This window comes from Schistocerca gregaria, chromosome 2 (genome assembly GCF_023897955.1).
Source record: "Schistocerca gregaria isolate iqSchGreg1 chromosome 2, iqSchGreg1.2, whole genome shotgun sequence".
NCBI classification, from domain to species: Eukaryota; Metazoa; Arthropoda; class Insecta; order Orthoptera; family Acrididae; genus Schistocerca; species Schistocerca gregaria.
This window is the reverse complement of record NC_064921.1, coordinates 1,015,084,570-1,015,112,181: the sequence shown is the minus strand read 5'-3', so window position 1 is coordinate 1,015,112,181 and position 27,612 is coordinate 1,015,084,570. Positions and strand designations below refer to the sequence as shown.

Below are 27,612 nucleotides of genomic sequence, written 5' to 3'. Positions count from 1 at the left end.
TTAAATGTGAAATCCATTCGACCTCGGCATAATAGCCCGGAATATTTTATTTACTTTGACAGTTTGTCGGTGGAGTTCCGGTTCAACCTTTATTCATACATGCTATCGGTTTAACACACCGACAATCTACCTTTTGAAGGTACGTGGCACACATACCTTAAACTAACTTGTGTATTTACTAGAATTCGCGAAGACAGAGACGAAAACAGTTTATAGACGGTACCCCGAAAAACAAGGTCAATATTCCCAGAGATGACATTAATGTCACACGATGCAAAGATGTTTGTGTAAACAGTTAATTTACAATGGCTCCCGTGATTAATGCATTTCTGAAGTCGTAATTTTCTTGAGTGGTGTGATGTTCCATTTTCCTACGTTCTACTAAACTTCTCATGTCTGCATAGCTCTTACATCCAGTATGACCTGTAATACGTTTTGCATATCCTGGTCTTGGTTTGCCTCTTCAGTTTTTCCCCTCTACTCTTCCTTTCAACAGAAGGTTAACTGTATGCTTATGCCGAGGTAGTTGTCCCACTAACTTATCACTTGTTCCGCTAATTATTTTCTTGAGCCTCGGCAATTGTTAATTTCGTACTTACCTTGTCCATATAATTTTTAATATGGTTCGATAGCACCGTACATCAAATGCTTCAAGCCATTTATTCCCTTTGTTTCTGACCGTCCGCGTTTCACTTCCACAGAATACTATGCTCCAGAGATAAGGTATCAGGAACTTCTTTGTCAGTTTCATAGCAAAATTTTTCTTTAGGAAACCTTCCTCTGGCTTTACTTTAGCACAATGGCCTCGCATTCGGGAATACGACGCTTCAATTCCGCGTCTGGCTATCTAGATTTAGGTTTCCCGTGGTCCCCCTAAACTGCTCCAGGCAAATGACAGGATGGTTCCTTCGAAAGCGTGCGGCTGATTTTGTTCCTCATGCTTGAAACAATACAAACAAATGGTAGATTTAATGGGTAGTAAAACAAATGGTTCAAATGGCTCTGAGCGCTATGCGACTTAACATCTAAGGTCATCAGTCCCCTAGAACCTAGAACTACTTAAACATAACTAACCTAAGGACATCACACACATTCATGCCCGAGGCAGGATTCAAACCTGCGACCTTAGCAGTCGCGCGGTCCCGAACCAAAGGGCCTAGAACCGCTCGGCCATTGCGGCCGGCCTAATGGGTATTAAAGATCACTTTTTTCTCTAGTGTTTTAACTATGACAACACAATTTTCTCAAATTGTCATGGATTATGTATGACGATTTATATGTAGTGTGATGGTGCTGTTAAAACAGCTAACTCCTTGAGGAGGTACCTACATGACGACAGTGGCTGAACACCTTTTATTATTCTTGCTGTGCGCTTTTGTGGAATCAGTACTTTCTGTCTAAAAGGTTAGTGATTATTCTACATGACGTTATTGAGTGGAAATATTGCAAAATTTATCAGGAGATTGATTCGATTATTTCTAACACTAGCAGGTATAAGAAGGGCAGACGTAGCTGAACTGCATGAGTACTTACTATTATGCTTCTTTCAGTTCAAGTTTTCATCAATATGGACACCTAAAATGTGAAGGACTCAAAAAATTTATTGACTCCTGTTCATGTGCTACATCATTGTCACATGTTATTAGTTGTACAGGACTAAATACAGTGTGTTTTTATCAAAATTAAGGGGCGTCCATTTATCAGAGAGCTACATAATAACTCCTTGAAACACCATTAACAATCTCTTCTGTTGCCTTCTGTGTAATGGAATTTATCACAACACTAGTATTGGCTACAAAAAGTACCAATTCTCCTTGAATTTTACGTGGAAGATTGTTCACATAAATAAGAAACAGAAGTTGGCCAAAATTGAGCCTTGAGGGACTCGCTTTGTAGTTTTTCCCCAGTCATTAAAATTTTCTAATTTTGCAGCACGGTTCGCATTATTCACCACAATGTATAGCATTCTACTTATGAAATGTGATTCATACCAGCGTAAAGCCATCAGTTCCATAATACTTAAGTTTATGTAAGAGTGTGAGATGGTCTACACAATCAAGTGCCGTGTAAAGATTACAAAAAGTATCAAATGGAGATATTTTTTATTCGAGACTTGTAAAATTTTGTGTGTGAATTTATAATTAGCATTCTCAGTCGAGAAACACTTCTGGGATTCAAACTGTGATGTGCTAAGAATTGTTTCCAGATAAGCGTGATACTACTTTTGAGTAGTTTTTTCTGGAATATTTTGGAAAAAGATGTCACTAGACAACTTGGTCAGTAATTTCTTTTCACTTTCCTTATAACCAGAATTCTTTTTGAAATTCTATCAGTACTATATCATCTTTTATTTTGTAGAATGTTTATATTTCTGTTAATTTCAGAGAAAGACGTTGGTGCTACTTCTAGTTGTTCAAAAGTTTCTGGACTGACATTTTTAAATATATAATCGTACTATTCCAACTGAAACACTTAATTTAATATTTTGCTGCTACATTTGGGAAGTGAGTGTTAAAAGCACTTAACTGGTATCATATTTTGTACGTTCACTATCGGTCCTGTCTCCCATTGGATAATATTGCGTACGGTTTTTATCTTGTTGTCCACAGTATTTACGAGGGTTGGAAGTTAAATAATGGCAACTATTTATTCACAACAGAATCAAAAGAGTTACATGTTTGCACCTGTTACTCTCCTTCAAAGTATTCACCAGTTTTGTGTAGAACACATAGCCAGCGATGTGGAAGGCGTAGTATACCGTTAGCAGAGCCTGTTCTGTTGATGGTGCGAATGGGGCGGTCTACTGCCTGTCGAATCTCTGGAACAGTTCTGAAGCGAATTCCACGAAGCGGTTCCTTCATCTTGGGTATCAAATCAAAGTCACAAATACTTAAGTCCGGGGAGTATGGTGGATGACACAGTACTTCCCAGTCCCATCGACCGAACAGGGCTGCCACAGCTTACGCTGTATGCGCCCGCGCATCGCCGTGCAAAATGATGGGTGGGTGGTACAGAATGTGTCGCCGCTTCTCTCGCAAAGCAGGTCGCAGGTGATGCTCCAAAAACGAACAGTAATACTGTGCACTGACGGTCTGCCGTGGAGGAACGTAATGCGTTAGGATAACACCATCACAGTCGTACACGAGAATCACCATAACTTTAGACCGCTCCAGTCGCACCATCAACAAAACAGGCTGTACTACGCCTTCCACATCGCTGACAACGGGTTCTACACAACGCTGGTGACTACTTTGAAGGACAATAACAGGTGTGAACATGTAACTCTTTTGTATCGATTGTGAATAAATAGTTGTCACTATTTAAGTTCCAACCCTCGTATTTCTACCGGGACATGCATATTTCTGCACATTTTAATCAATTTCCTTAAAATAGTACAGTATTTTTTTGTATGATGCAGTTAACTTTAGATCGTCAATTACCCTGGACTGTATGTAAAGTTCTCTATCCCCTTAAATGATGTTTTAATTCCCTTAAATATCTATGCCTTACTTGCTTTTTAATAGATTTTCTGGATGTCGTTTTAGAAAAGCTACTTTCAAGTATTGCCATAAATTTACTACGTAATAAATTGAATTTGACGTTAGCGACTCTTACTATCTATGCCTCATCACAATGCCCCTTTTTTAACTTAATCTTAAAACACTGTAGAACCTTCTCATTAATAAGGTTCGCTGCTTTCTGTGAACCTGAGTGTTACCTGTAAAGTGCTACATTTTTTGTTTCCTCCAATTGTGCATCATGATCAGATAGTCCATTACCTACTGGGTACATATTAATCGTATCAGTCTGAATACTGTCTATAGGTATGTTATCAATCAGAGCCCTGCTATCTCGTTGCATATGAATTGGAAAATTGACTACTGAAATTACATTGAAACACAGAAGTAATTATCCCAGTTCATTTTTCCTGTCTGTATATTTTAATAAATCTACACTGAAATCTCCACAGACGATTAAGTAATGTTTCGTCTTGTCTGCCAGATAACTCAGCAATACATCTATAGCTGTCATAAACAGATGAAAGAGTCTGGGGTGATTTTTATACTTTTACAATTAATAGTTCACAACCACACGCCTCTACATTCTGATCTACACGAAAGCTGTTTCAGTATTTTTGAGTTTGTGTCAAACTCTTACATACCATATGCTGCAACTCCTTTTTCCATGCTAACTCTACACGAAAATGACGATGTCTATAATTCCTGGTATTTAACTTCTTCATTCATGTTGTTATATGATGTTTAGAGAAGCAAAGAACCTCTATCACTCCACAATTTTCCTCAGTTTTGTGGCGTACAAGAAGCTCGTCTTGCTTGTTCTGGTGACAGAAATTAGATTTACTTTTCTGGAAAGTATGAAATATATTACAATTCTGTTTTAAAGTCTATCAAGAATGTCTGCTGTCTATAACCTGATTCTTACACAAACAATGCGCCCCTCTGCCTTCAGTAATCACAGGGAGTTGGTCTTACGTCCTTGTGGACAACCTTACAATTTCTGTGAGATTCCCAGCTACTCCGTGCTTTCCTCTCCTAATCGATGCAACCCATGATTTTTGTATCCCCATCTCCCCATTGCAGGAACAGGTACAGCACAGAAATGATATTTGATTTGATTCCAAAGCAACCCACTGAGCTCTTTGTTTACACGGGTGACAGGTGTATCATTCAAGGCCTAGTTACCTCGCTTCAAAACCTCTACAAACCGTACATGCGTACCTGGTATTTCCTTCAGGTCGCTTTTGATAGTATGCTCTAAGCTGTAATCTATAATTCCATGGGAGAGCCCTATCTGATACTGTACTGGTTTCCTCACCACTATCACCCCAGTGAAATATCAGCCCACAGTCCTGATAAGTTTCTCCTATACTACCCAACCTACGATAACAATTTTACCGTAACCTAAGGATTACCCACTCGCTTAAAATGGAGTGAAGTAAAATTTGGTGAAAATTTATCTTTCGGTGAGCTTCGCAGCTAACTTGCCTGCGGCAGGCGGACGTAAAAGCAAGAGAATATATCCTGACGAATCAAAACATAGTTGCATAATATCTTGTTTCTCCGACTTTGGAACGAAATACATATCTGATTATGCGTATCAGGGATCAGACAGTTTGTTGATATGTTGGTGGAGGTCTACACACTGGTGATGTATTTCGCGTAAATAACAGGCTGCTTATTTGCGTACTGGGTGGCGGTACCAGCGACCCAGACGAGTTCCATAGGATTTAAATCAGGCGAATTTAGTCGACAAGACAATAACGAGAGTACACCACAATGCTCCTCAAACCACTGTTGCACCGCTGTGGCTCCGAGACACGTAGCCCTCGGGGAAGAAACCAAACATGAAGCGATGCAGGTGGTTCGCAGCTGTCAGCGTGTCTTCCATAACTCCCATAGCATAATACTGCTCCCACCAGCCTGCGTCCACTGAGCGCTGCACGTTTCGAGTAGCTGTTCATCTCGATGATGGCTTTTGTGGAGACGACCATCAACCTAGTGTAGCAAAAATGTGCTTCACCCTAAGAGCTAACACGTTTCCATTGATCGACGGTCGAATCCCGATAGTCTGGTGCCCACTGAAATCAGAACTGACGATATCGTTGGGTCAACATTTAAACACCTATTGGTGGTCTGCTGTAGACCTCCATGTTCAACAATGTACGATGTACGAAGTACTCCGAAACACTTGTGCGTGCACCAGTATTGTGCTCTCTCGGTAAAGGTACCACGGAACACCATCTACCCTACGTTACAGAGCAGAGAAACCTCGGAACTCTACAGCCTGTAAAGAGTCGTGGACTTCCAACGACGTAGGATCTAGTGGTATTTTCACTGTTCTTGTACCTCTCTCCTTACGATCTTACGACAGTAGCACGTGAACATTCGACCAGCCTCGCCTTTTTCGGGATAATCGTTCACAGTCTCTGCGTAATAATAACCTGCCCTTTGTCAAAGCCGTCTATCTCAATGGATCTTCCCATTTTCAGCCCATATCTTCGCCTGGTTAATCCCCGCCCGTGTCTGCTCCGTTCACACACTTTTGTTACAGCGTTTCGTGGTCGCAGCGTCACCAGGCGGCAACCAAAGTTGTGGTAGAAAGTGACCATACTGTTTTGGCTTACGTGTAAACACGACACACATATTCAATGAACATTTTTTTGGTAGCAGAACACACGAAATGAATGAAAACTAACAATAACTGACACTATCTGGAAATTGTAAAAAACACTGTAACTTGTCGAAATAACACGTAACGAATAAACGGCCGTCTTACGATAACCCTAGAATAGAAACCCCCACAAATACCCACCGAACGTAAGTTTTAAGTCACATAATACACGAAATGAATGAAACTAGAAAGGCACGATCTTCTTGACAGTAGTCACTATGAGATACTCTTCAAAAATCACGAAAAGCACTGCAAAGTATTCAGAACAACACGTAGTCTTTCGCAACTTCTTGTGATGAGGGAGCGCTTGCAGAGTACAACTGTCCAACACGACTGTTGACTTCCTTCTTTCCTTCCTTCCTCCACCTTTTCCAGTATTCACCTGATATCTTCATTGCTTCGGCTGTCCTGTGTAATCTTGTTTCCTAGGAAGAAATATTTCACTTATCCCGCTTTTGGCCTTAAATAATTGAAATCCCCCTTTCTGCTAGAGTCCTTCAACTTTGCCTTTGTCCTTACGTAACATTCCTTGTGAAGCAAGTTGTCCATTCCCCTCAAAAGCTCTCGAAAAACCTTCTGGATGCGGCTGTTTTCCTCCCGAACGTTGGCATTAATATTTGTTCTCCATGATTTTCTATTCCTGTTGCGAAATTTTTCTTAAATTGCTTTGCTGCTTCCTCAATTTACAAGTATGACAAAATTCTTTATAAGCTGCTTATTATCATTACGGGAGCATTTCATTAAGTTATTTATTTTATGTGTTTCTTAATATTATAGTATTTAATCATCAAGTCATAAATGTACATCGCTTCATATAGAAAAAGTCGAGAGACCTCGAAAAATATAGAACGGTTCCCGATACATTTTAAGCATTTAATGAAGTCAACCGACATCGTCAATAAACTTTTGTACTCTTAGGAACCCCCCCCCCCCCATGAACCATAGACCTTGCCGTTGTTGTGGAGGCTTGCGTGCCTCAGCGATACAGATAGCCGTACCGTAGGTGCAACCACAACGGAGGGGTTTCTGTTGAGAGGCCAGACAAACGTGTGGATCCTGAAAAGGGGCAGCAGCCTTTTCAGTAGTTTCAGGGGCAACAGTCTGGCTGATTGACTGACCTGGCCTTGTAACACTAACCAAAACGGCCTTGCTGCGTTGGTACTCCGAACGGCTGAAAGCAAGGGGAAACCACAGCCGTAATTTTTCCCGAGGGCATGCAGCTTTACTGTATGATTAATTGATGATGGCGTCCTCTTGGGTAAAATATTCCAGAGGTAAAATAGTCCCCCATTCGCATCTCCTGGCGGGGACTACTCAAGAAGACGTCGTTATCAGGAGAAAGAAAACTGGCGTTCTACGGATGGGAGCGTGGAATGTTAGATCCCTTAGCCTGGCAGGTGGGTTAGAAAATTTAAAAATGGAAATGAATAGGTTAATGTTAGATATACTGGGAATTAGTGAAGTTCGGTGGCAGGAGGAACAAGACTTTTGGTCAGGTGAATACAGGGTTATAAATAATAAATGCAGGTTTAGGTTTAATAATTAATAAAAAAATAGGAGTGCGGGTAAGCTACTACAAACAGCATAGTGAACGCATTATTGTGGCCAAGATAGACACGAAGCCCACGCCTACTACAGTAGTACAAGTTTATATGCTCTGCAGATGATGAAGAAATTGATGAAATGTATGATGAGATAAAAGAAATTATTCAGATAGTGAAGGGAGACGAAAATTTAATAGTCATGCGTCACTGGAATTCAACAGTAGGAAAAGGAAGAGAAGGAAACATAGTGGATGAATATGGACTAGGGCTAAGAAATGAAAGAGGAAGCCGCCTGGTAGAATTTTGCACAGAGCATAAATTAATCATAGCTAACACTTGGTTCAAGAATCATGAAAGAAGCTTGTATACATGAAATAACCCTGGAGATACTAAAAGGTTTCAGATGATTATATAATGGTAAGACAGAGATTTACGAACCAGATTTTAAATTGTAAGACATTTCCAGTGGCAGACACCGACCACAATCTATTGGTTATGAACTGTAGATTAAAACTGAAGAAACTGCAAGACGGTGGGAATTTAAGGAGATCGGACCTGGATAAATTGAAAGAACCAGAGGTTGTAGAGAGTTTCAGTGTAGAAATCCTTGGGTAATAGAAGAGATACTGAATTTAATTGATGAAGGGAGAAAATATAAAAATGCAGTAAATGAAGCAGGCAGAAAAACGTCTCAAAAATGAAATCGACAGGAAGTGCAAATTGGCTAAGCAGGGATGGCTAGGGGACAAATGTAAGGAGGTAGAGGCTTATCTCACTAGGGGCAAGATAAATACTGCCCACAGGATAATTAAAGAGACCTTTAGAGAAAAGAGAACCACTTGCATGAATATCAAGAGCTCAGGTGGAAATCCAGTTGTAAGCAAAGAGGGGAAAGCAGAAAGGTGGAAGGATTATATAGAGGGTCTCTACAAGGGCGATGTACTTCAGGGCAATATATTGAAAACGGGAGAGGATGTAGATGAAGTTGAAATGGGAGATAAGATACTGCGTGAAGAGTTTGACAGAGCACTGAATGATCTGAGTCGAAACTAGGCCCCAGGAGTAGACAACATTCCATTAGAACTACTGACGGCCTTGAGAGAGCCAGTCCTGACACAACTCTACCATGTGTTGAGCAAGACGTATGAGACAGGCGAAATACCCTCAGACTTCAAGAAGAATATTATAATTCCAATCCCAAAGAAAGCAAGTGTTGACAGATGTGAACATTACCGAACTATCAATTGAATAAGTCACAGCTGTAAAATACTAACGCGAATTTCTTACACACGAATGGAAAAACTGGTAGAAGCCTACCTCGGCGAAGATCAGTTTGGATTCCGCAGAAATGTAGAACACGTGAGGCAATAGTGACTTATCTTAGCAAATAGATTAAGAAAAGGCAAACCTACATTTCTGGCATTTGTAGACTTAGAGAAAGCTTTTGACAATGTTTACTGGAATACTCTCTTTCAAATTCCAAAGGTGGCACTGGTAAAATACAGGGAGCGAAAGGCTATTTACAATTTGTGCAGAAACCAGACGGCAGTTATAAGAGACGAGGTGCATTAAAGGGAAGCAGCTGTTGGGAATGGAGTGAGACAGTGCTGTACCCTCTCCCCGATGCTACTGAATTTGTATATTGAGCAAGCAGTAAAGGAAACAAAAGCAAAGTTCGGAGTAGGCATTGAAATCCATAGAGAAGAAATAAAAAGTTTGAGATTCGCCGATGACATTGTAATTCTGTCAGAGACAGCAAATCACTTGGAAGAGCAGTTGACCGGAATGGACAGCGTCTTGAAAGAAGGGTACAAGATGAACATCAACAGAAGCAAAACGAGGATAATGGAATGTAGTCGAATTAAGTCGGGTGATGCTGAGGGAATTATACTAGGAAATGAGACACTTAGAGTAGTAAAGAAATTTTGCTATTTGGCGAGCTACATAACTGATGATAGTCGAAGTAGAGAGGGTATAAAATGTAGACTGGCAATGGCAAGGAAAGCGTTTCTGAAGAAGAGAAATTTGTTAACATCGAGTATTGATTTAAGTGTCAGGAAGTCGTTTCTGAAAGTATTTGTAAGGAGTGTAGCCATGTATGGAAGTGAAATACGGACAATAAATAGTTTAGACAAGAAGAGAATAGAAGCTTTCGAAATGTGGTGCTACAGAAGAATGCTGAAGATTAGATGGGTAGATCACATAACTAATGAGGAGGTATTGAATAGAATTGCGGAGAAGAGGAGTTTGTGGCACAACTTGACTAGAAGAAGGGATCGGGTGGTGGGACATGTTCTGAGGCATCAAGGGATCACCAATTTAGTACTGGAGGGCAGCGTGGAAGGTAAAAATCGTAGAGGGAGACAAAGAGATTAATACACTAAGCATATTCAAAAGGGTGTAGGCTGCAGTAGGTACTGGGAGATGAAGAAGCTTGCACGGGATAGAGTAGCATGGAGAGCTGCATCAAACCAGTCTCAGGACTGAAGACCACAACAACAACACTCTTAGGAAAACATGATACATTGCTTGTCTTGGTTTATCGTTACCTCCTTTAAAGGACGTTACGGTGGCAGTGATGCGTTCTAGCTGTTCATCTAGCGTGTCGATATTTATACAGTGCGCTGGTGTATTTATTGACTTTCAAAATCAAGCAGTGGTGGATCTGATGATGTATATGGTCACGTTAATACGGCTAACCACTAACTATGGTTGAGATGGTTTGCTTCGCATGTGTTGTAAAGTATAAGAGGAGCTGGAACTTTGATTTTACCAACAGTACATGCTCTGCATGTTCAGCTGAAGTATTTTCTTAACAGGAATACTAGGAGAAAATAAAATAAAAAAGACATTTCTCCACCTTGTCTCCTTGTCCACCTGTTAATATCCAGAGGAGCCGACACAAGCAACACACAACAAATCTACTCAAGCTGCAAGTCACTGAGTGTGATAATGTGTCTTCACTAGCATCTGAAGTCATGATGATTGCACTGCTTTCCACAGATAGAGATGACTGTGTGTGGAGATGACTCTGCAGACATTCGAGTGGGTTAACAATCAGGGATTTGGGAGGCACGGTAGAATTTTTTAAAATTTTGGTCGTTGGTTTTCACACTACTCAACATCCCTATGTCCACTGTTCTCGATGTAGTGAAATGGAAACGTAAAGCGACACGAACAGCACAAAAGCTTACGGGCCGACCTCGTCTGTTGACTGAAATAGACCGCCGACAGTCGAAGAGGGTCGTAATGTGTAACAGGCACACATCTATCCAGACTGTCACACTCGAATCCCAAGCTGCATCAGAAACCGCTGCAAGTACTATGACAGTTAGGCGAAAGGTAATAAAAATTTGATTTCGTGGTCGAGTTGCTGCTCATAAGCCACACATCACGCCCGTAAATGACAAAGGATGCCTCGCTTGATTTAATTAACGTAAACATTGGATGATTGAACAGTGGATAAACGATGTGTGGAGTGACAAATGACGGTACACGATGTGCCGATCCGATGGCAGGGTGAGGGTATGGCGAATGCTCGGTGAACGTCATCTCCCAGCTCTTGTAGTGCCAACAGTAAAATTCAGAGGCGGTGGGGTTACGGTGTGGTTGTGTTTTTCGTGGAGTGTGCTTGCACCCTTTGTTGTTTTGCGTGGCACTACCGCAGCACAGGCTTACACTGATATTTTAAGCACCTTCTTGCTTCCCACTGTTGAAGAGCCGTTACGGGATAGCGACTGCATCTTTCAACACGATCGAGCACCTTTTCATAATGCACGTCCTGTGGCGGAGTGGTTACACGACAATAACATCCTTGTAATGGACTAGCCTGCACAGTGTCCTGACCTGAATCCTACAGAACACCTTTGGGACGTTCTGGACGATGCCTTCGTGCTAGGCTTTACCGACCGACCATCGATACCTCTCCTCTGAGCAGAACTCCGTGAAGAATGGGCTGCCATTCCCGAAGAAACCTTCCAGCACGTGTTTGAACGTATACCTGCGAGAGAGGAAGTTGTCATAAAGGCTATGGCTGGGCCAACACCACATTGAATTCCAGCACTACAAATGGAGGGCGCCACGAACCTCTCATTTTCAGCCAGGTGTCAGGATCCTTTTGAACACATGGGGTATGTCTGAATTGGGCCTAAGGGAGGGAAGGCGTATGCACCATCTGTCTGTGAATCGTGTGTTCTTTGTGTTGTCCTATTTTACTTGTTTGTATACCATTGTCTCTTAAGCAAAATTCGGTGACCAACCATGCATTTGCCTAAAGTAGCGTGGGAAACCGCCAAAAAACCACACTCAGTGTGGCCGGTTTTGCAGCCCACGGTAGTTAGTGCACCGCGCCGATTCGATAACGCTGCCCATCTTGGGAAGTTTGCCGGCCACGCTTTAGGTTATCTTGGTAGGTAGTTTCCCAGTTTCAAAATGCTGCTTGTTATGTGCCGTTTCTTTCGTGTGATTTTACTCATGACGCATTTCCTTGTTGGTTTTTTAAACGTTTGCTGAAACCGCACAACTCAGTGCCAGCTTTGAGGAATGAAAAGAAACTTCTACACTTCTTTCGTCGTAGTAACAGTCAACAACTGTGTGAAATAAATACTTTATATCGAGATAGCAACTGTTCGAATATAATGGTCATGCTCTTACCTTCAGTTGTCTTGTTCATACATTCCCAGAAGGAAACCTGGAAAAAAAGGAACGATCACTTAGAAATAATTACAATTAATCAGTTCAGTAGAAAATCTTTCTATTTAAAATAATCTTATGTCGAGTCTATATTAAATTAAAATATCGTTTCTTTTTTGCCATAATATTTTTAATTGGTATCCACCTTATGTATATCGCACATAAGCTGTTCTTCGTGATGACATTTGTCATTATATTTATACATTCACAACACAACATGTAACATTAATCGTCTCATGTTGATTTAATTTCAGTTTAAATCAGGCTGTACTCCAATTGACCCACCCTCGGGCCAGAGATGCAACAGCAATAACAAACGATCAGCTACACGCTGTCATCATCAGTGATACGATCCGCTACAGTTGTAATTTTCTTTTATTTCCCAAAAAAAAGAACAAGCCTGTTCCTTGATCTGTATCCCATCTTCAGGTGCTCCTGCAAAGCTATAAATAAATAATTGCACCTATCCAAACTGTTAGCATTAAAAAAGCTAAACAGAACTTATATCAAAATTCCCGAGATAAAAATCGATGTACATACATAAAATGTGAGCAAATAAAAGTCGAATAACAGAGGTTAAATAGTACAACAGTGATACATGCCATAAAACAGGAGAGCATCTAAATTCGTAGGTCTTCCGGGAAGCCTCTCGCAGAGCAGGACCTACATAAAAACACATAGGTCCCCAGGACATACGCGCGTTTGCACCCATTGTCTAGTGGTAGGCCTACCGTCTTTGATTAGTATACAAAACGTCTTTGATCCCGGGTTCGAAACCCACCTCTGCTTAAATCTTGATTAATAATCAGCATTGGCTGCCGAAGACTTCCGGCATAAGAAGTCACCGTCATTCTGCCAATGTTCTTGTCAAATAAGCAGCGGAATGGACGGAGGTTCAGGGCACTCTCTTATCCTAAGGGTGGGAAGTTACCCCTAAAGGCGAAAAAATCAGCATTGATCAATGACATGAGGAAGCAGAAGGCAAAGGAAACCACTGCATTAAAGACACGTAACGTGTATTTAAATGACATGTGGCCTGTATTGAAAAAGTGTCTTGATGATATCTCCGTTGGCAAAAGATTCCGGAATAGTACCCCATTCGGATCTCCCAGAGGGTACTGCCAAGAGGTGGGGCGACCATGAGAAAAAATAAAAACTATTTAATCCACAAAAGCATAACGTTCTATGAGTCCGGCCGTGGAATGTCAGAAGGTTGAGCGTGGTACGAAATCTAGAAAATCTGAAAAGGGAAATGCAAAGGCTCAGTCTAGATATATTAGGGTTCAGTGAAGCGAAATGGAAAGATGACAAGGACTTCTAGTCAAGTGAGTATGGGATAATATCAACAGCAGCAGAAAATGGTATAAATGGAGTAGGATTAGTTGTGAATAGGAAAGTAGGCAAACAATGTGTTGTAGTGAACAGTTCCGTTATAGAGTTGTTCCCATCAGAACTGAGAGCAAACCAACATGGACAGCGATAGTTTAGGTATGCATGCCGACGTCAAAAGCTGAAGATGAAGAGATAGAGAACTATATGAGAACATTTAAAGAGTAATAGAGTACGTAAGGGGAGATGACAGTCTAATAGCCATGGGGAACTGGAATACGCAAAGAAGTGGGGTACGGAAATACTAAGGAATGACGAGATGCGCTTGAAGTTCTCTAAGGCTATAGACACAGTAATGAGGAATAGCTCAGTAGGCAGTAATGTTCGAGAAGAATGGACATCTGTAAAACGGACTATCACAGAAATTGGAAAGATAAGTGTAAGAGAATTGAAGCATTTGAGATGTGGTGCTACAGACGAACGTTGAAAGTTAGGTCGACTGATAAGATAAGGAATGAGGAGGTTCTGCACAGAATCGGAGAGGAAAGAAATATGTGGAAGAGACTGGCAAGGAGAAGGAACATGACGATACGACATCTTTTACGACGTCAGGAAATGACTTCCACGGTCCTGGAGGGAGCTTTGGAGGGCAAAAATTGTAGTGGAAGACAGAGATTGGAATAAATCCAGCAAATAATTCACTAAGTAGGTTGGCAGTGCTGCTCTGAGATGAGAAGGTTGTACACAGGAGAGCAGTTAGTGGCGGACTGCATCAAACCACTCAGAGGACTGATTACTCAAAAGAAAATTCTCCCCAAACCAATTCAAAAAATTACAAAGTTCCGGATTTAAAAGTGTGCCAAACGTGCTTCCGCATACAGTTGGACAGGCGGTCTTTGAAACACTGAAATGAGCAAGAAACGGAGTACATAGTCTGTGAACCTGCAGGCATGTGTGAATACACTATGCGACTCCTTAGTAATGGTTACAACTTTCCAATACCGTATACACACCTATCAGGCCCTTGCCAAGCACACACCAAATTTGAAATCGCGGGGTAGAGGCCATATAGCCGTAACGTAAACGAGTGCACTGCACGTGCCAGCGGACGGTTAAAATCTTAGATATTACAACCGCTATCGACAGATCCAAGAACTCAGAGAGTAGCGTCAACGGCAGTGAAAGCTAACTTCACTCACGTGCCAGAGAAGAACTAATGTTGCAGATTAAAGCATGTTCTGTAAAACCATTACAACCTAAAAAATGCGGCCAAATCCAAGTAAATGGACATCATTCCTGTAATTCAACTCTAGAAATCATTAAACAGTATATGAATTGTCTAGTCTTCTGATCCGCTCTATAGCTCTATGGTGCATGTAGGTTTACAATTTTTCTTCACTGAGCAACGTTTTTATAATATGAATTACACTTCGTATAATTTCAGTTAAAATATTAGTAGCTTACTTGCTTATAATTGAAAGTATCTACAAAATATATTTTACAAACATAGTTTCTTACAGTTCACTGTCTCTCACTAAAATATTGTTAAAATTAATTTATTCCTCCGTTTACATGTCTGGTTAATAATGAATACACAATATTTATAGCTATTTTACATCTACAGATTCTCTCCTCAAGTGCCAGCCGCGGTGGTCTCGCGTTTCTAGGCGCGCAGTCCAGAACCGTGCGACTGCTACGGTCGCAGGTTCGAATCCTGCCTCGGGCATGGATGTGTGTGGTGTCCTTAGGTTAGTTAGGTTTAAGTAGTTCTAAGTTCTAGGGGACTAATAGCCACAGCAGTTGACTCCCATAGTGCTCAGAGCCAACTATCCTCAAGTCACAGTATTGCATGGCGAAGGGTCCTTCGTACCAGTCAATTATTTTCTAGAATGAATGTTCACTCTTCAGTGGATTGGGCGCTCAACTGAACTTTCTGGTGGATTAAAACTGTGTGGGGTGCTGGCACTCGAACATGGGACCTTTACCACTCTCGGGCAAGTGCTCTACGGACTGAACTATCCAAGCTTGACTCCGGACCCCGCACCTAACAGCTGTATTTTCGCCAGCTGCTCATCCCCTACCTTCCATACTAGACAGACGTTCTCCTGCTATCTTGCGGCAGTAGCTGTCTTGTTGGAGGATTGTATATTGCGGAGACCCGTCTTATCCAAAACCTTCTGGTGGGGGGAGGGGGGATGGAGGGGGCCTGGAAGAAGGTTGTTTGCAGAAACAATTATCACTATGCAGCCAGCTGTCTTGTTGGAGGATTGGATATTGCAGAGACCCGTCTTAGCCAAAACCTTCCGGTGGGAAGGGGGTGGGGGTGGGGGAGGATGGAGGGGGCTTGGATGAGGTTTGTTTGCGGAAAGAATTATCACTATGTAGCCAGCTGTCTTGTTGGAGGACTGGATATTGCGGAGACCCGTCTTGGCCAAAACCTTCCGGTGGGGGAGGGGGGGAGGATGGATTGGGCTTGGAAGAGGGTTGTTTGCGGAAAGAATTATCACTATGCAGCGGAGTGTGCTTCTGTTACACTCTTGTAGTCGCTATATGGACGAGCAGCGATTCTAGGAGCACGTCTCTGAATCAGTTGTTTGCCTGTTACCTGATAAGGAATCCAATCGCTGGAACATTGCTATAGAATCGATCGCACTACCATCTTGTAAGCGATTTCTTTGCATATGTGCTACCCTTTCCCAGAACTCTTCCAAGAATATAAGTTTTCGATTCCTCTTCTCTAATTTTACGAAATGATCAAATGATTATCGCCTCTTAGAACTACCCGTGAATACTTTTACAATGCTAGGTGCTTAAGACATTAATCTAAAGTCTTTTAATTGGGTAATATCCACTTCTCACTTTCTTTGTTGTGGACGTTATCTGTCGTCCGCAGCTCGTGGTCGTGCGGTTGCGTTCTCACTTCCCGCGGCTGGGTTCCCTTGTTCGATTCCCGGCGGGGTCGGGGATTTTCTCTGCCTCGTGATGACTGGGTGTTGTGTGATGTCCTTAGGTTATTTAGGTTTAAGTAGTTCTAAGTTCTAGGGGACTGATGACCATAGCTGTTAAGTCCCATAGCGCTCAGAGCCATTTGAACCATTTTTTTGACGTTATCTTTCTTTGGCCCACAATTAAATAGAGTTGCCATTCATTCCAACGAGCAGAAATTTTGCCCAAGTCTTCTAGCATTACCTTACGCTAGTCCAACACCGACACTTGTTCTGTATATTCAGTCTCCAACTGCTGCCGGTCATACCAAAGGAATCATTTGCTTATGTTCAGAACAATAGAGGTAGTATTACATTTCCTTGGGGCACATCAAATGCTACTTCTGTTTCTGCAGAACTACGTCTTTTTGGCAGTCGACGAAGTGATCGTGTTGAACTCCTTTCGGAGTCTAACAGTTTACTTGTTCCCAAAATGTCCACAAATTTACAACCATGATAGATGAATGACTGCAGTTACCGTCATTTAACCTATTTGCCCATTCACTTCGTATAATTCTACTGTTCCTAAGTATCCCTTACAGACCTCGTTTCTATCACAGTCAAAAAGAAGTCAATTGACCGTTGGCAAAGTCAAGTTGAAGAATGTCGTCAATGTCTGTTTTGTCGTCATCTAATGGCTTGACATGGAGCGAGATGGAACATTCCATGGGGCACTGGACTTAACACCTGGGAGGAGCGGAGCAAAAATACTCGTTGTCATTCACATATATCTTTTCTGTATTTTTGTTTGATTATTTTGAATGAATTTAGATGTGATTTGTGTACAAGGGACACAAATCACTTATTTTCATTTTTCTTGCGCAATCGGAACTTGTTCCTTAAACGCCACGAACCTCGGAAAAGGACTGATGAGGTAAAACACAACGACCACCGACTTTACTAAGGTCTTGGTCTACTTTTGGAACGTGACTCAACAGCGATTCTCCGTGGTATGGATTCGACACACAGACTGTACAGTTTCCATAAATTACGCACCGATGGTATGTGGGCTAGCCGCTGGCGACAGATAACGTCCCAGATGTGTTCCTTAGGGTTCAGATTAGGAGAGTTTGGTGGCCAAACATCAGCATGATATCACTATCAAGCTCCTCGACCCACTGCGCCATAGTTCTCGTCCTGTAACACGGAAAATTATCCTGCTGGAAGACGCGGTCGCCATGAGCACTTATTCACAGATATCTGCTGCGCCACAGTATTCTTTAATCTATGTGTATTGTATTGTTTGAGGTTTGAGTTAACCTCAACTCTGTTTAAAGAGTTTACCGGCTCCAGCGTGACTAACTTACATTGTTAAAATTGTTTATCCCACAGTTCTTTGGGACAGGTTCTTTGGCTGCTGTCTGTTGGTAAACTTCTGTGTTGGAATTTATGAATGTTATTTGTGCTGGTTATATGCAATTTGTTTGGTACTCACGATTTGTATATTCGTAAGTTCTACTACGGACGTTGTTGTGTAACTGTCATTCATACACTAGCTGACAAACGCGGCATTGTGCGGTTCTTCATTTCGACAATTTTCTGTTAGAAAAGGAAACAAAAAATTAATTATATTTGTAGCGTAATATTGAAAAGTTTCATTTCATTGTGTTCGTGAAATCAGCTTCGAAATTATGAAACATCCGTACAAAGAAATATGTATAATGTACAAATGTACAACGACAGCTGCTTCCTTTGTCTACTACACGATTTTTAAACGTTTCTATGGCAACACCTCTTCAGAGCTCTATAGAGGGCTATTGACTTCGCTTAAAGCTGTTTGGGCATCGCAGTTGAAAGTCTTCATCTTCAGATGGGACAATCCTTCCTATGACTTTTGGCTACAGTTTATAAACACCAATTCTATTAATTGAAATGAAATATATTTCTGAAAGTAATGATTAAAACACTTTAAATGGAAGATTCACCAAGGTACTGTTTGCTTTTACAAAAACAGATAAGCAATTAAAAAGATCACATGAGAACTTGAAAAAGTCTCTAAAACAGGCTTCACTGTTTCTTCAACGACATACAAAATTGGAAAAATGAACATAGTTTTCGTGGACATGCAGCGGAGATCTCAATCGCAGATAGGTAAAACAAAAAGACTTTCACAATGCAGGCTTTCGGCCATCAAGGCCTTTGTCGGAAATAGACGACAAACACATCGCAAACAGACACGCAAATGCAACTCACACACTCTCGCAGCTGAAACCACACTGAGTGTCACTCAGCATTTTCCCTATATGGTGAGTAGCTAATAATGTTACATTCCGTGCTCTGTTTCCATTGTTTGATTCTATGCAAATGTTTTATTTGTTCAGCAGTTGCTATTATTTGTAAAGTGTTCTGTGACGACCGATCTCAGGAGAGTGGCGTTCTTAGAGCACCAGAATATCAGCCACTGATCTGACAAGGAGTGTCCGCCATACTGGAAGGGTCCTCAGAGGAGATTGTTGATAAAAAAAATGTCGGTTCCTCTGCTCATCAAAACAGTCCGCTTCAGAACGTGGCTGACTTCACCAGGCTGATATTCCTCAATGGGTCCCTGTGTCCCTCGGAGAAAGTCGTAGTCGCGCAGGATCACCGTGTACGACATAGTTAAGAGCAGATATGTAGAACATACTATAGTTTGAGATGAAATAACTCTTTAAACAGATGAATTAGGTTAGTAAAAACGTGTCTCGATGTTTGGAATGTATCAGGTTTACAACTTCGCTTCCGCCGTTTTGCAATAGATGGCAGTAACGCCAGGTTGTTTTGCACGTAGCAGTTAGAAAGTGAAGATAATCTTCGTCTGTCTTTATTTGCATCCTAAAGGTTACTATATCGAATATGTCATCTTACGAGCCCAGTTCTCGGTATCTGCGGAAAGTTTAAATTTTCTGCTGTAACATGCAGAAATCAGCGGCTTATAGTCAGAAAGTGCTGGGTAAGAACTATTGTGAAGCACATATTGGTGAAATTATGTGCAAATAAAGGTTTCAGCGCCTGAAGGACGTTGATCTTGACGTCTAAGACGGACTTGGCGGTGGAACAGAGACGTTTTATGAAGCTACTGAAACGGTGGAAACAGTCACAGCAGATCGTTATCGAAAGCAGCTGATGCTTTTGAACCGAATGCCGAGAGAAAAACGGCTTCATACAGCGATAGACCAGAAAATCTGATTTTGCACTGCTCGACGCCATGTCACAAAACTCATCAAAACATACCTGTGAAATAGAAAGTCCTACCCCACCCGCCGTATTCTCCCGACATTTCTCCCTCTGACCATCACCTTTTTAGATCAATGGCACACAGCCTGGCTGACCACCACTTCCGGTCATATGAACAGGTGCAAAACTGGAAAAATTCACGGAACTTCTCAAAGGACGCCCTGTTCTTCCGCCACGGGATTGGCATTCTACTCGAAAGATTGGGCAATGCTTTGAATCACAATTTTTTTCGTACGTTTTTCGCAATAAAGCCTCGGACTTCGAGAGAAAAGCGGCGGAAGCAAAGTCGTAGACCTAATACAAGATAAGAAATGAGAGAATCTGAGAGTTGCAGCCACGGAATTGTGGGACGCTATGTAGAGCAAGCGAAGAAAGAAGTGCATCGGAAAAACTTACTAGAAGGAGAGCTTCGTTGATATTATGGCATCTTCGACTAATTACTCTGACACTCAAAGTACCTGTCAGGGTATTAGGGTGGCTGGTCGTCAGAGCCGGCAGTAAACGATACAACAGAAGCATCCGCTGTTCAACGTCTGACTGACGCCTAGGAGGCTCGTAGTTAGCGAATGACAATACGTCTTGTCGCGGATACTTGAGACAAATTGTACCCGTATCGCTGACAGTGTTAACCACCCGCTGCACATTTCGGTGTCGCCACATTCGAATTTTCGTCGACTCAAGAAAATGAGTAGAAATGTACGGGTAATACGATTATTTACTCACAATAAAGTGAACACCGAAATGGTGCAGTGGGTCAAAGCTCAAGAGCGTCAGCAACGATCGTCAGGGAAGGGAAACATTGTACGCTATGTGAGACTCTCAGTCACACATGTTATTATTTGTAAGTACAGAATTGGTGCTCCACTCCCTAGACGAATCATGGACGTCACAGTTTCCATACCTCAACGATGCAGATACGTCGGAGGGCTGTGGCGAGATAACATAGGTTTCTTTTCGGTGGATGTAGGGGAAACGTGCTGGATTGTTCACTGATATGGTCTTATAACAATAGCCAAGACGTTTCTGCAATGTTGGTATCGCGACCGATCAACGCAAGGGGAAACTACAGCCGTTACATTTCCGAGGAACACACAGCTGTACCGGAAGGTTCATTGATTGTGGTAGCCCTCTGGGTAAAGTATTCAAGAGGTAAAAAAGTCACTCATGTTCGTCATCTTGTAATGGTCTTATTTGGCTTACGAATTGTATTGTTGCTTATCTTGGATTGTAATGACTTTTGTGTTAAGATGCAATGCAATGTATTATGTATAATCAATTATTTATTGTACAATGTTAATTCCATTCATTTATGCAATTTCGTTGTGATTTTAGAAGATAAATATCTGTGAATAATATTACTAAGAGACAATCAAGAAGTGACGGTGAGCTACGTTATGTCACAACTACTAGTCAAGCTGAATACTGTGAGCGAAAAGGACTGCTTTTGTTCGGCGCAACTAGATGTCTATTGTCTGGTTTGGTACGCTCAAAACTGTTCTGGAATCTGAGGGAGGGCCGAGGTGCTGCACGCTTTAATTTTGGTGAAGTGAAAAATAAAAGGACGGACTGTGCGTTGGGGTTGACGACCGTCAGGCCTTCCAATTTTGTTTCCGGAAATCTGCGTTCTTGATATTAAGTTAAAGTGACTGACCTAGTCCCGTTCTTGTTTTGGATCAGTGAGGTTTTATTTATGGTGTATTCTGACGGATCGTTGGTCGACGAGAAAACGGAACATCGACATCAGATATGTTGCAGCAGCCCTGTTAAGTAAAAAGCAGCTGCACGCAAATCTCTGGAAACACAATGCCGACAGTCAACTGACATTTCATTGTTGCCGAGTGTCAATACAATCTCTTATAGACAAATATTAGTACAGTATCTGACATACTTTGAAGACAATTTTCAATTGATCATTTAAGAGTCACCCTTGCGGGCCTGTTATGACGGAGCTTTTTAGTTTTAACAGTTTTTCTTCACTGACACCTCAATTTAAAACTACATTTGTGTTTTTAAGGGCAGTTTCAGTGTCAGAATTTTATGTAGTTGTCACATTTCAAATTAAGTTGACATAACGGTTACAACTTAAATAACGATATTTGAAAGACATTAGGGATAAAGATAGAACAATTGTGTTCTATTGGTGCTGTGAACGCACATAATTACAGTGTTCGTGAAACAATATAGGCATATATAATCAGTTAACAAGGAGCTCAAGTCGAAATTGTTTATAGCTGAATCATTTCAAACCAGGTCGCCCTCAGTGCTGACACTAACTTAATTCCAGTCAGGGATCATTTACTTTCTGTTGATTGCACTGCTTAACAATTGAAATTTCCTACCAAGGACATTGAGTATCTGTAAATGTTGTTTGATTGAATCGATAACACAAAATTGTATACTCCTTTCTCTGTAAAAAAAAAAAAAAATTGGTGTCATGGATTGATTCTATGCTATGTAGTGTACCTATCATTTAAATTCCTTGTCCCATTTGGAGGGAACTCTAATTTCTGTGTGAATAATTTTTTTGTAGAAATGACAATATGTGCAAATGTTCTGTTTTATTTAAAATTCTTGTTTGCTGTTATGTAAACTGCTGACCTTCACTTAGGGTTCTTAATTATTATGCGTGTAAGAGATAATGTGGTCCCCCTCGGGAATGGAACTCAGTAGCGCGCGCAAATTGTGGTTGACCCTAGGTAGAAAAGGTGGAACCAAGAGTCAGTCGCGGACGAGCTACCAAATTGTGCACTGCCCATGTAAAAGTTGTATATTGTGCTGATTCCGAGACAGGCATTTCCTGCCGCTTACCAATGCCTCGGATGGATGGATAAATAGCTGGAACTATTCTGGAATTAGTATCTGTCATCGCCACCAAGAAGGGACAGAGTCCAGCAATTCTGCCTGCAAATCCACCTATCATTATGCAGCTTCCACCACATTGCGCAAACATTATAATGGAGCACTATAGTAACGTATAGTGAAGGATCAGCTCACTGGATGTCTTAGTGTGCACAAATATAAGGTAACTTATAACTGAATTCATGTACCTACCTTGATTTTTTTTCCCTGTCACAACACCTCTCAGTTTCCTCTCCATTTGAACTATGATTACCGAGTGTCCTAGTTTGTGGAAAAAATGAAAGCCTCAAAGCCGAATATTTAATCAAATAATGTTGTTTGACCTTTGGTAAGAAGATAGTATTCAGATGTACTGTGGATTTAGTGAAATTGTGGGAGGTAGTAAATGTAGTTTTGTGAAAGCCTCTCAGTAATGGAAACAGTCCAATTTAAAGTTTCTTTTGGAGTTTCAAAGTCACCTAGTTAATCATTTATTTGAAAGTAGAGGACTGTGGTAATACAGACAATTAGCTGTTTCTTTTAAAAATTAGAAGTTCCTAAAACTGAGGCTTATAATGGTTAGCTTAGTTAATGATCATAGTGCTGTCTGTAGTAAATTTTAAAAGATGAGTCAGTTTCTTGCAAATTTGTCAACATTGTGTCTCACTGCAGTAAAAGCCGTGAATTGCAGTTGTGGAAAGTTATATACTCACGATTGCTAAGCACTTGTTCCTTTTGGGTATTGAAAGTGCATATTAATAGTGTAATAAGATCCACATGTTATCCTTTACCTCTATTTATGAAAACAATAATTTCTTTATTCAAAAGACAGTGAGAAGTAACCTGTTAGTGAATTCCATTTAACTTTCATTCTAAATAGAATAATATTTAGTTGAGAGATATTTAACCTGTGACCAGTTCATAATTTTGCAGTGAACCACATTAAAAATTTTATGTCAACTAGGGAAATATTTGAACAATAATACTGAACCTATGTCCAATTAATGATACTGCAGTGAATATTAATAGTAATGTTACAAACACCATTTAGTTTGAATAAGCCCTGAAAGTAATAGTGTGTTTTGTTATCTGTTATATTTATGCAAATAGTTTGTTCTGCTCTGTTAGCTTCCAGTCTTAACCGTGAACATATGCAGGTATCAGAGTTCGTTGCACTCGAGTGTGGCAAAATATAGGTTGTGTTTGTCCGTTAAGGTTACTCGAACTTAATTTCTTGAACAAGAATGCCAATCATCCTCTTGCCTAATTAGGCTAGCGACCGTTTTCCTTGTTCTTTGAACAGTGTAGATAGATAAAATATTGTTTGTACTGTTCAAATATTTACGTAATTCTGACTTTTATTTCCGATAAGCCACTCGCGATAGGTGCAACACCGTCAACATAACAAAATTCCTCTCAGAGGGTAACACTGCTCTGTTGTTTTATACCACTATTGCTTTAAATAGATAGTTTTATTTCACGACCGGCCTCCTACTTTAAGGTTACGGTATAGCAGTAGCATACAATACTGTTATAAGCTTATGCTGAATAATAATTGTTGATATTGTATCTGTTTATATGTTTCACTTATATATAATTCTTTTGCACGTGATTCAAGTGTTCTTGTGTTCCGTATCTGCGGTCTCGGTCAATCTTTCTTGGAGACCGACGCATCTGGCAGACGTTATTAGAAACATATTAGTTGGTATACAGTCCAGGGGTTGGATAAATGAACAAGTGAGGTGCGCTATAATCCCAGACGTTTACCGAGAGGGGTAGCGTAGTGGTTACCACTATTGGTGGCTGAGCTATTTACATTCCTGCCTTCCTATCTTTTCCCCAGCATTTTTGTGTTTTTTTTTTTTTTTTTTTTGTCGGTCACTGCAACTATTTCGTCTATTACCAAGTTCCTTCTCTGTTACAGCTTAGTAAATGGATAATCGTAGCCAAGACAGCCACAAATATACGAGCCACCATTGTTCTTCAGATTTACTTTTTGGTTTTGCAGGTGGCGGAAAAAGTATGATGTGACCAGAGAAATAAATTAGTAGGTTAGAGGAGATGAAATTGCAATAAAACAGGGAAAAGAGAATTCGATAATTATAAAAAGAAAAGAAATAAAAGTACTGAGAGAACATGACGTTGGTTGGGGATTGGGGAGGGGAGAGGGGGGAAGGAAAGGAATTGAAGAGGATGCAACGTGATAAAATTTTCGTTTAATTATCATGAAAGAAGAGTATATTCTTGGAAGTAAATTGTATAATGATACGACATTTATTCAGAAACCAGATTTAAACTACAAAAAAGGATGTGGAGTATTACCATAGTTTATCCCTTATGAAATCCAGTTGAGAGCTTATACAGCAATGAAAAGTAAGAAATTAAGAATAAGACCTCGATTGGTTGAAGCATCCAGAATTTTTTAGTGTTTCAAAAGCAGTATTGGAGTGAAAAAGGTAAAAGAAAAACAACAGAATATGAATGGGTGACTTTGAGAGATGAAATTGTAAAACTCACGAATTAAAAAAAACGTAATTTGTGAAAGGAGAAAACCTAAAAATGTAGCAAATGAAACAGGCATAAATGAATACAGACGTTAATAAAAACCAGATCGGCAAAGCAAGAACGAAGATAGTGGCAAACGTTACAAGAGAGGAATTGTGCATAATGGAGAGGTTTAGTAGTGAAATTTTGAGAGAGTATTTCCCAAAAACAGTCGGACAACATATTTTTTCCTCCCACATAGATCTCCTGAAATGACCACGTCGAGAATAATCAGAGACGGAAATTATTAACTGAATTGCCTTCAACAATGGAATAACTACCACTCATAAACAAGAAGACCACATTTACAAACCAGTACTTCGCAGGGAGATTTATCATAAAATTTCCAACCTCTCAAGACATACAACATAAACATAAGCTTTTTCACTAACAATAAAATGCAAAATGAAATCATACACAGTACCAAAACCACTATACAACAGTATGAGAAGTCAGGTGCTTACAAACCCATTTGCTACTCATGCCTAAGTTTCTACATTGGAAGCTTCCCAAAAATACACTACTGGAAATTGAAATAAGAACACCGTGAATTCATTGTCCCAGGAAGGGGAAACTTTATTGACACATTCCTGGGGTCAGATACATCACATGATCACACTGACAGAACCACAGGCACATAGACACAGGCAACAGAGCATGCACAATGTCGGCACTAGTACAGTGTATATCCACCTTTCGCTGCAATGCAGGCTGCTATTCTCCCATGGAGACGATCGTAGAGATGCTGGATGTAGTCCTGTGGAACGGCTTGCCATGCCATTTCCACCTGGCGCCTCAATTGGAACAGCATTCGTGCTGGACGTGCAGACCGCGTGAGACGACGCTTCATCCAGTCCCAAACATGCTCAATGGGGGACAGATCCGGAGATCTTGCTGGCCAGGGTAGTTGACTTACACCTTCTAGAGCTCGTTGGGTGGCACGGGATACATGCGGACGTTCATTGTCCTGTAGGAACAGCAAGTTCCCTTGCCGGTCTAGGAATGGTAGTACGATGGGTTCGATGACGGTTTGGATGTACCGTGCACTATTCAGTGTCCCCTCGACGATCAACAGAGGTGTACGGCCAGTGTAGGAGATCGCTCCCCACACCATGATGCCGGGTGTTGGACCTGTGTGCCTCGGTCGTATGCAGTCCTGATTGTGGCGCTCACCTGCACGGCGCCAAACACGCATACGACCATCATTGGCACCAAGGCAGAAGCGACTCTCATCGCTGAAGACGACACGTCTCCATTCGTCCCTCCATTCACGCCTGTCGCGACACCACTGGAGGCGGGCTGCACGATGTTGGGGCGTGAGCGGAAGACGGCCTAACGGTGTGCGGGACCGTAGCCCAGCTTCATGGAGACGGTTGCGAATTGTCCTCGCCGATACCCCAGGAGCAACAGTGTCCCTAATTTGCTGGGAAGTGGCGGTGCGGTCCCCTACGGCACTGCGTAGGATCCTACGGTCTTGGCGTGCATCCGTGCGTCGCTACGGTCCAGTCCCAGGTCGACGGGCACGTGCACCTTCCGCCGACCACTGGCGACAACATCGATGTACTGTGGAGACCTCACGCCCCACGTGTTGAGCAATTCGGCGGTACGTCCACCCGGCCTCCCGCATGCCCACTATACGCCCTCGCTCAAAGTCCGTCAACTGCACATACGGTTCACGTCCATGCTGTCGCGGCATGCTACCAGTGTTAAAGACTGCAATGGAGCTCCGTATGCCACGGCAAACTAGCTGACACTGACGGCGGCGGTGCACAAATGCTGCGCAGCTAGCGCCATTCGACGGCCAACACCGCGGTTCCTGGTGTGTCCGCTGTGCCGTGCGTGTGATCATTGCTTGTACAGCCCTCTCGCAGTGTCCGGAGCAAGTATGGTGGGTCTGACACACCGGTGTCAATGTGTTCTTTTTTCCATTTCCAGGAGTGTATTTAAAGAGTACATGGGTGGACTCTGTCTTAATAACGTGAACAAATTCAGCTTTGCCTTAAATTTTCCCCAACACAATCATTCTGCAAACAACTTAGGAAAAACCTCCAAATACTCAATTTTGATACTTGACCTTATTATGAAATGAACACTTTACCAACACTATTACTGTATCTAACTACTTACTCAGTGATCAAACTGAACTGAAAAACCGATTTTTCCTTCAGAATTTTGAGGACTTACTAGTTTGAAACAGGTAATCAATTAGCAACACTATCCTCACCTCCCAAAACTTTCTCTCCTCCAAAACCCTCTCTATCCCTCTCTTCACTTCC

At 41.4% G+C, this 27,612-nt stretch overlaps 1 protein-coding gene across 1 annotated transcript in view; it reads right to left on the bottom strand.

Annotated features, from left to right (window-relative positions):
• The window catches only part of LOC126335509 (reversion-inducing cysteine-rich protein with Kazal motifs-like), a 328,118-nt gene that overhangs the window by 149,721 nt on the left and 150,785 nt on the right, over positions 1-27,612 (bottom strand). Inside the window, exon 4 of the mRNA XM_049998864.1 lies at positions 12,390-12,426. Coding sequence (XP_049854821.1) covers positions 12,390-12,426 — 37 coding nt within the window. The remainder of the gene's footprint in view (positions 1-12,389; positions 12,427-27,612) is intronic.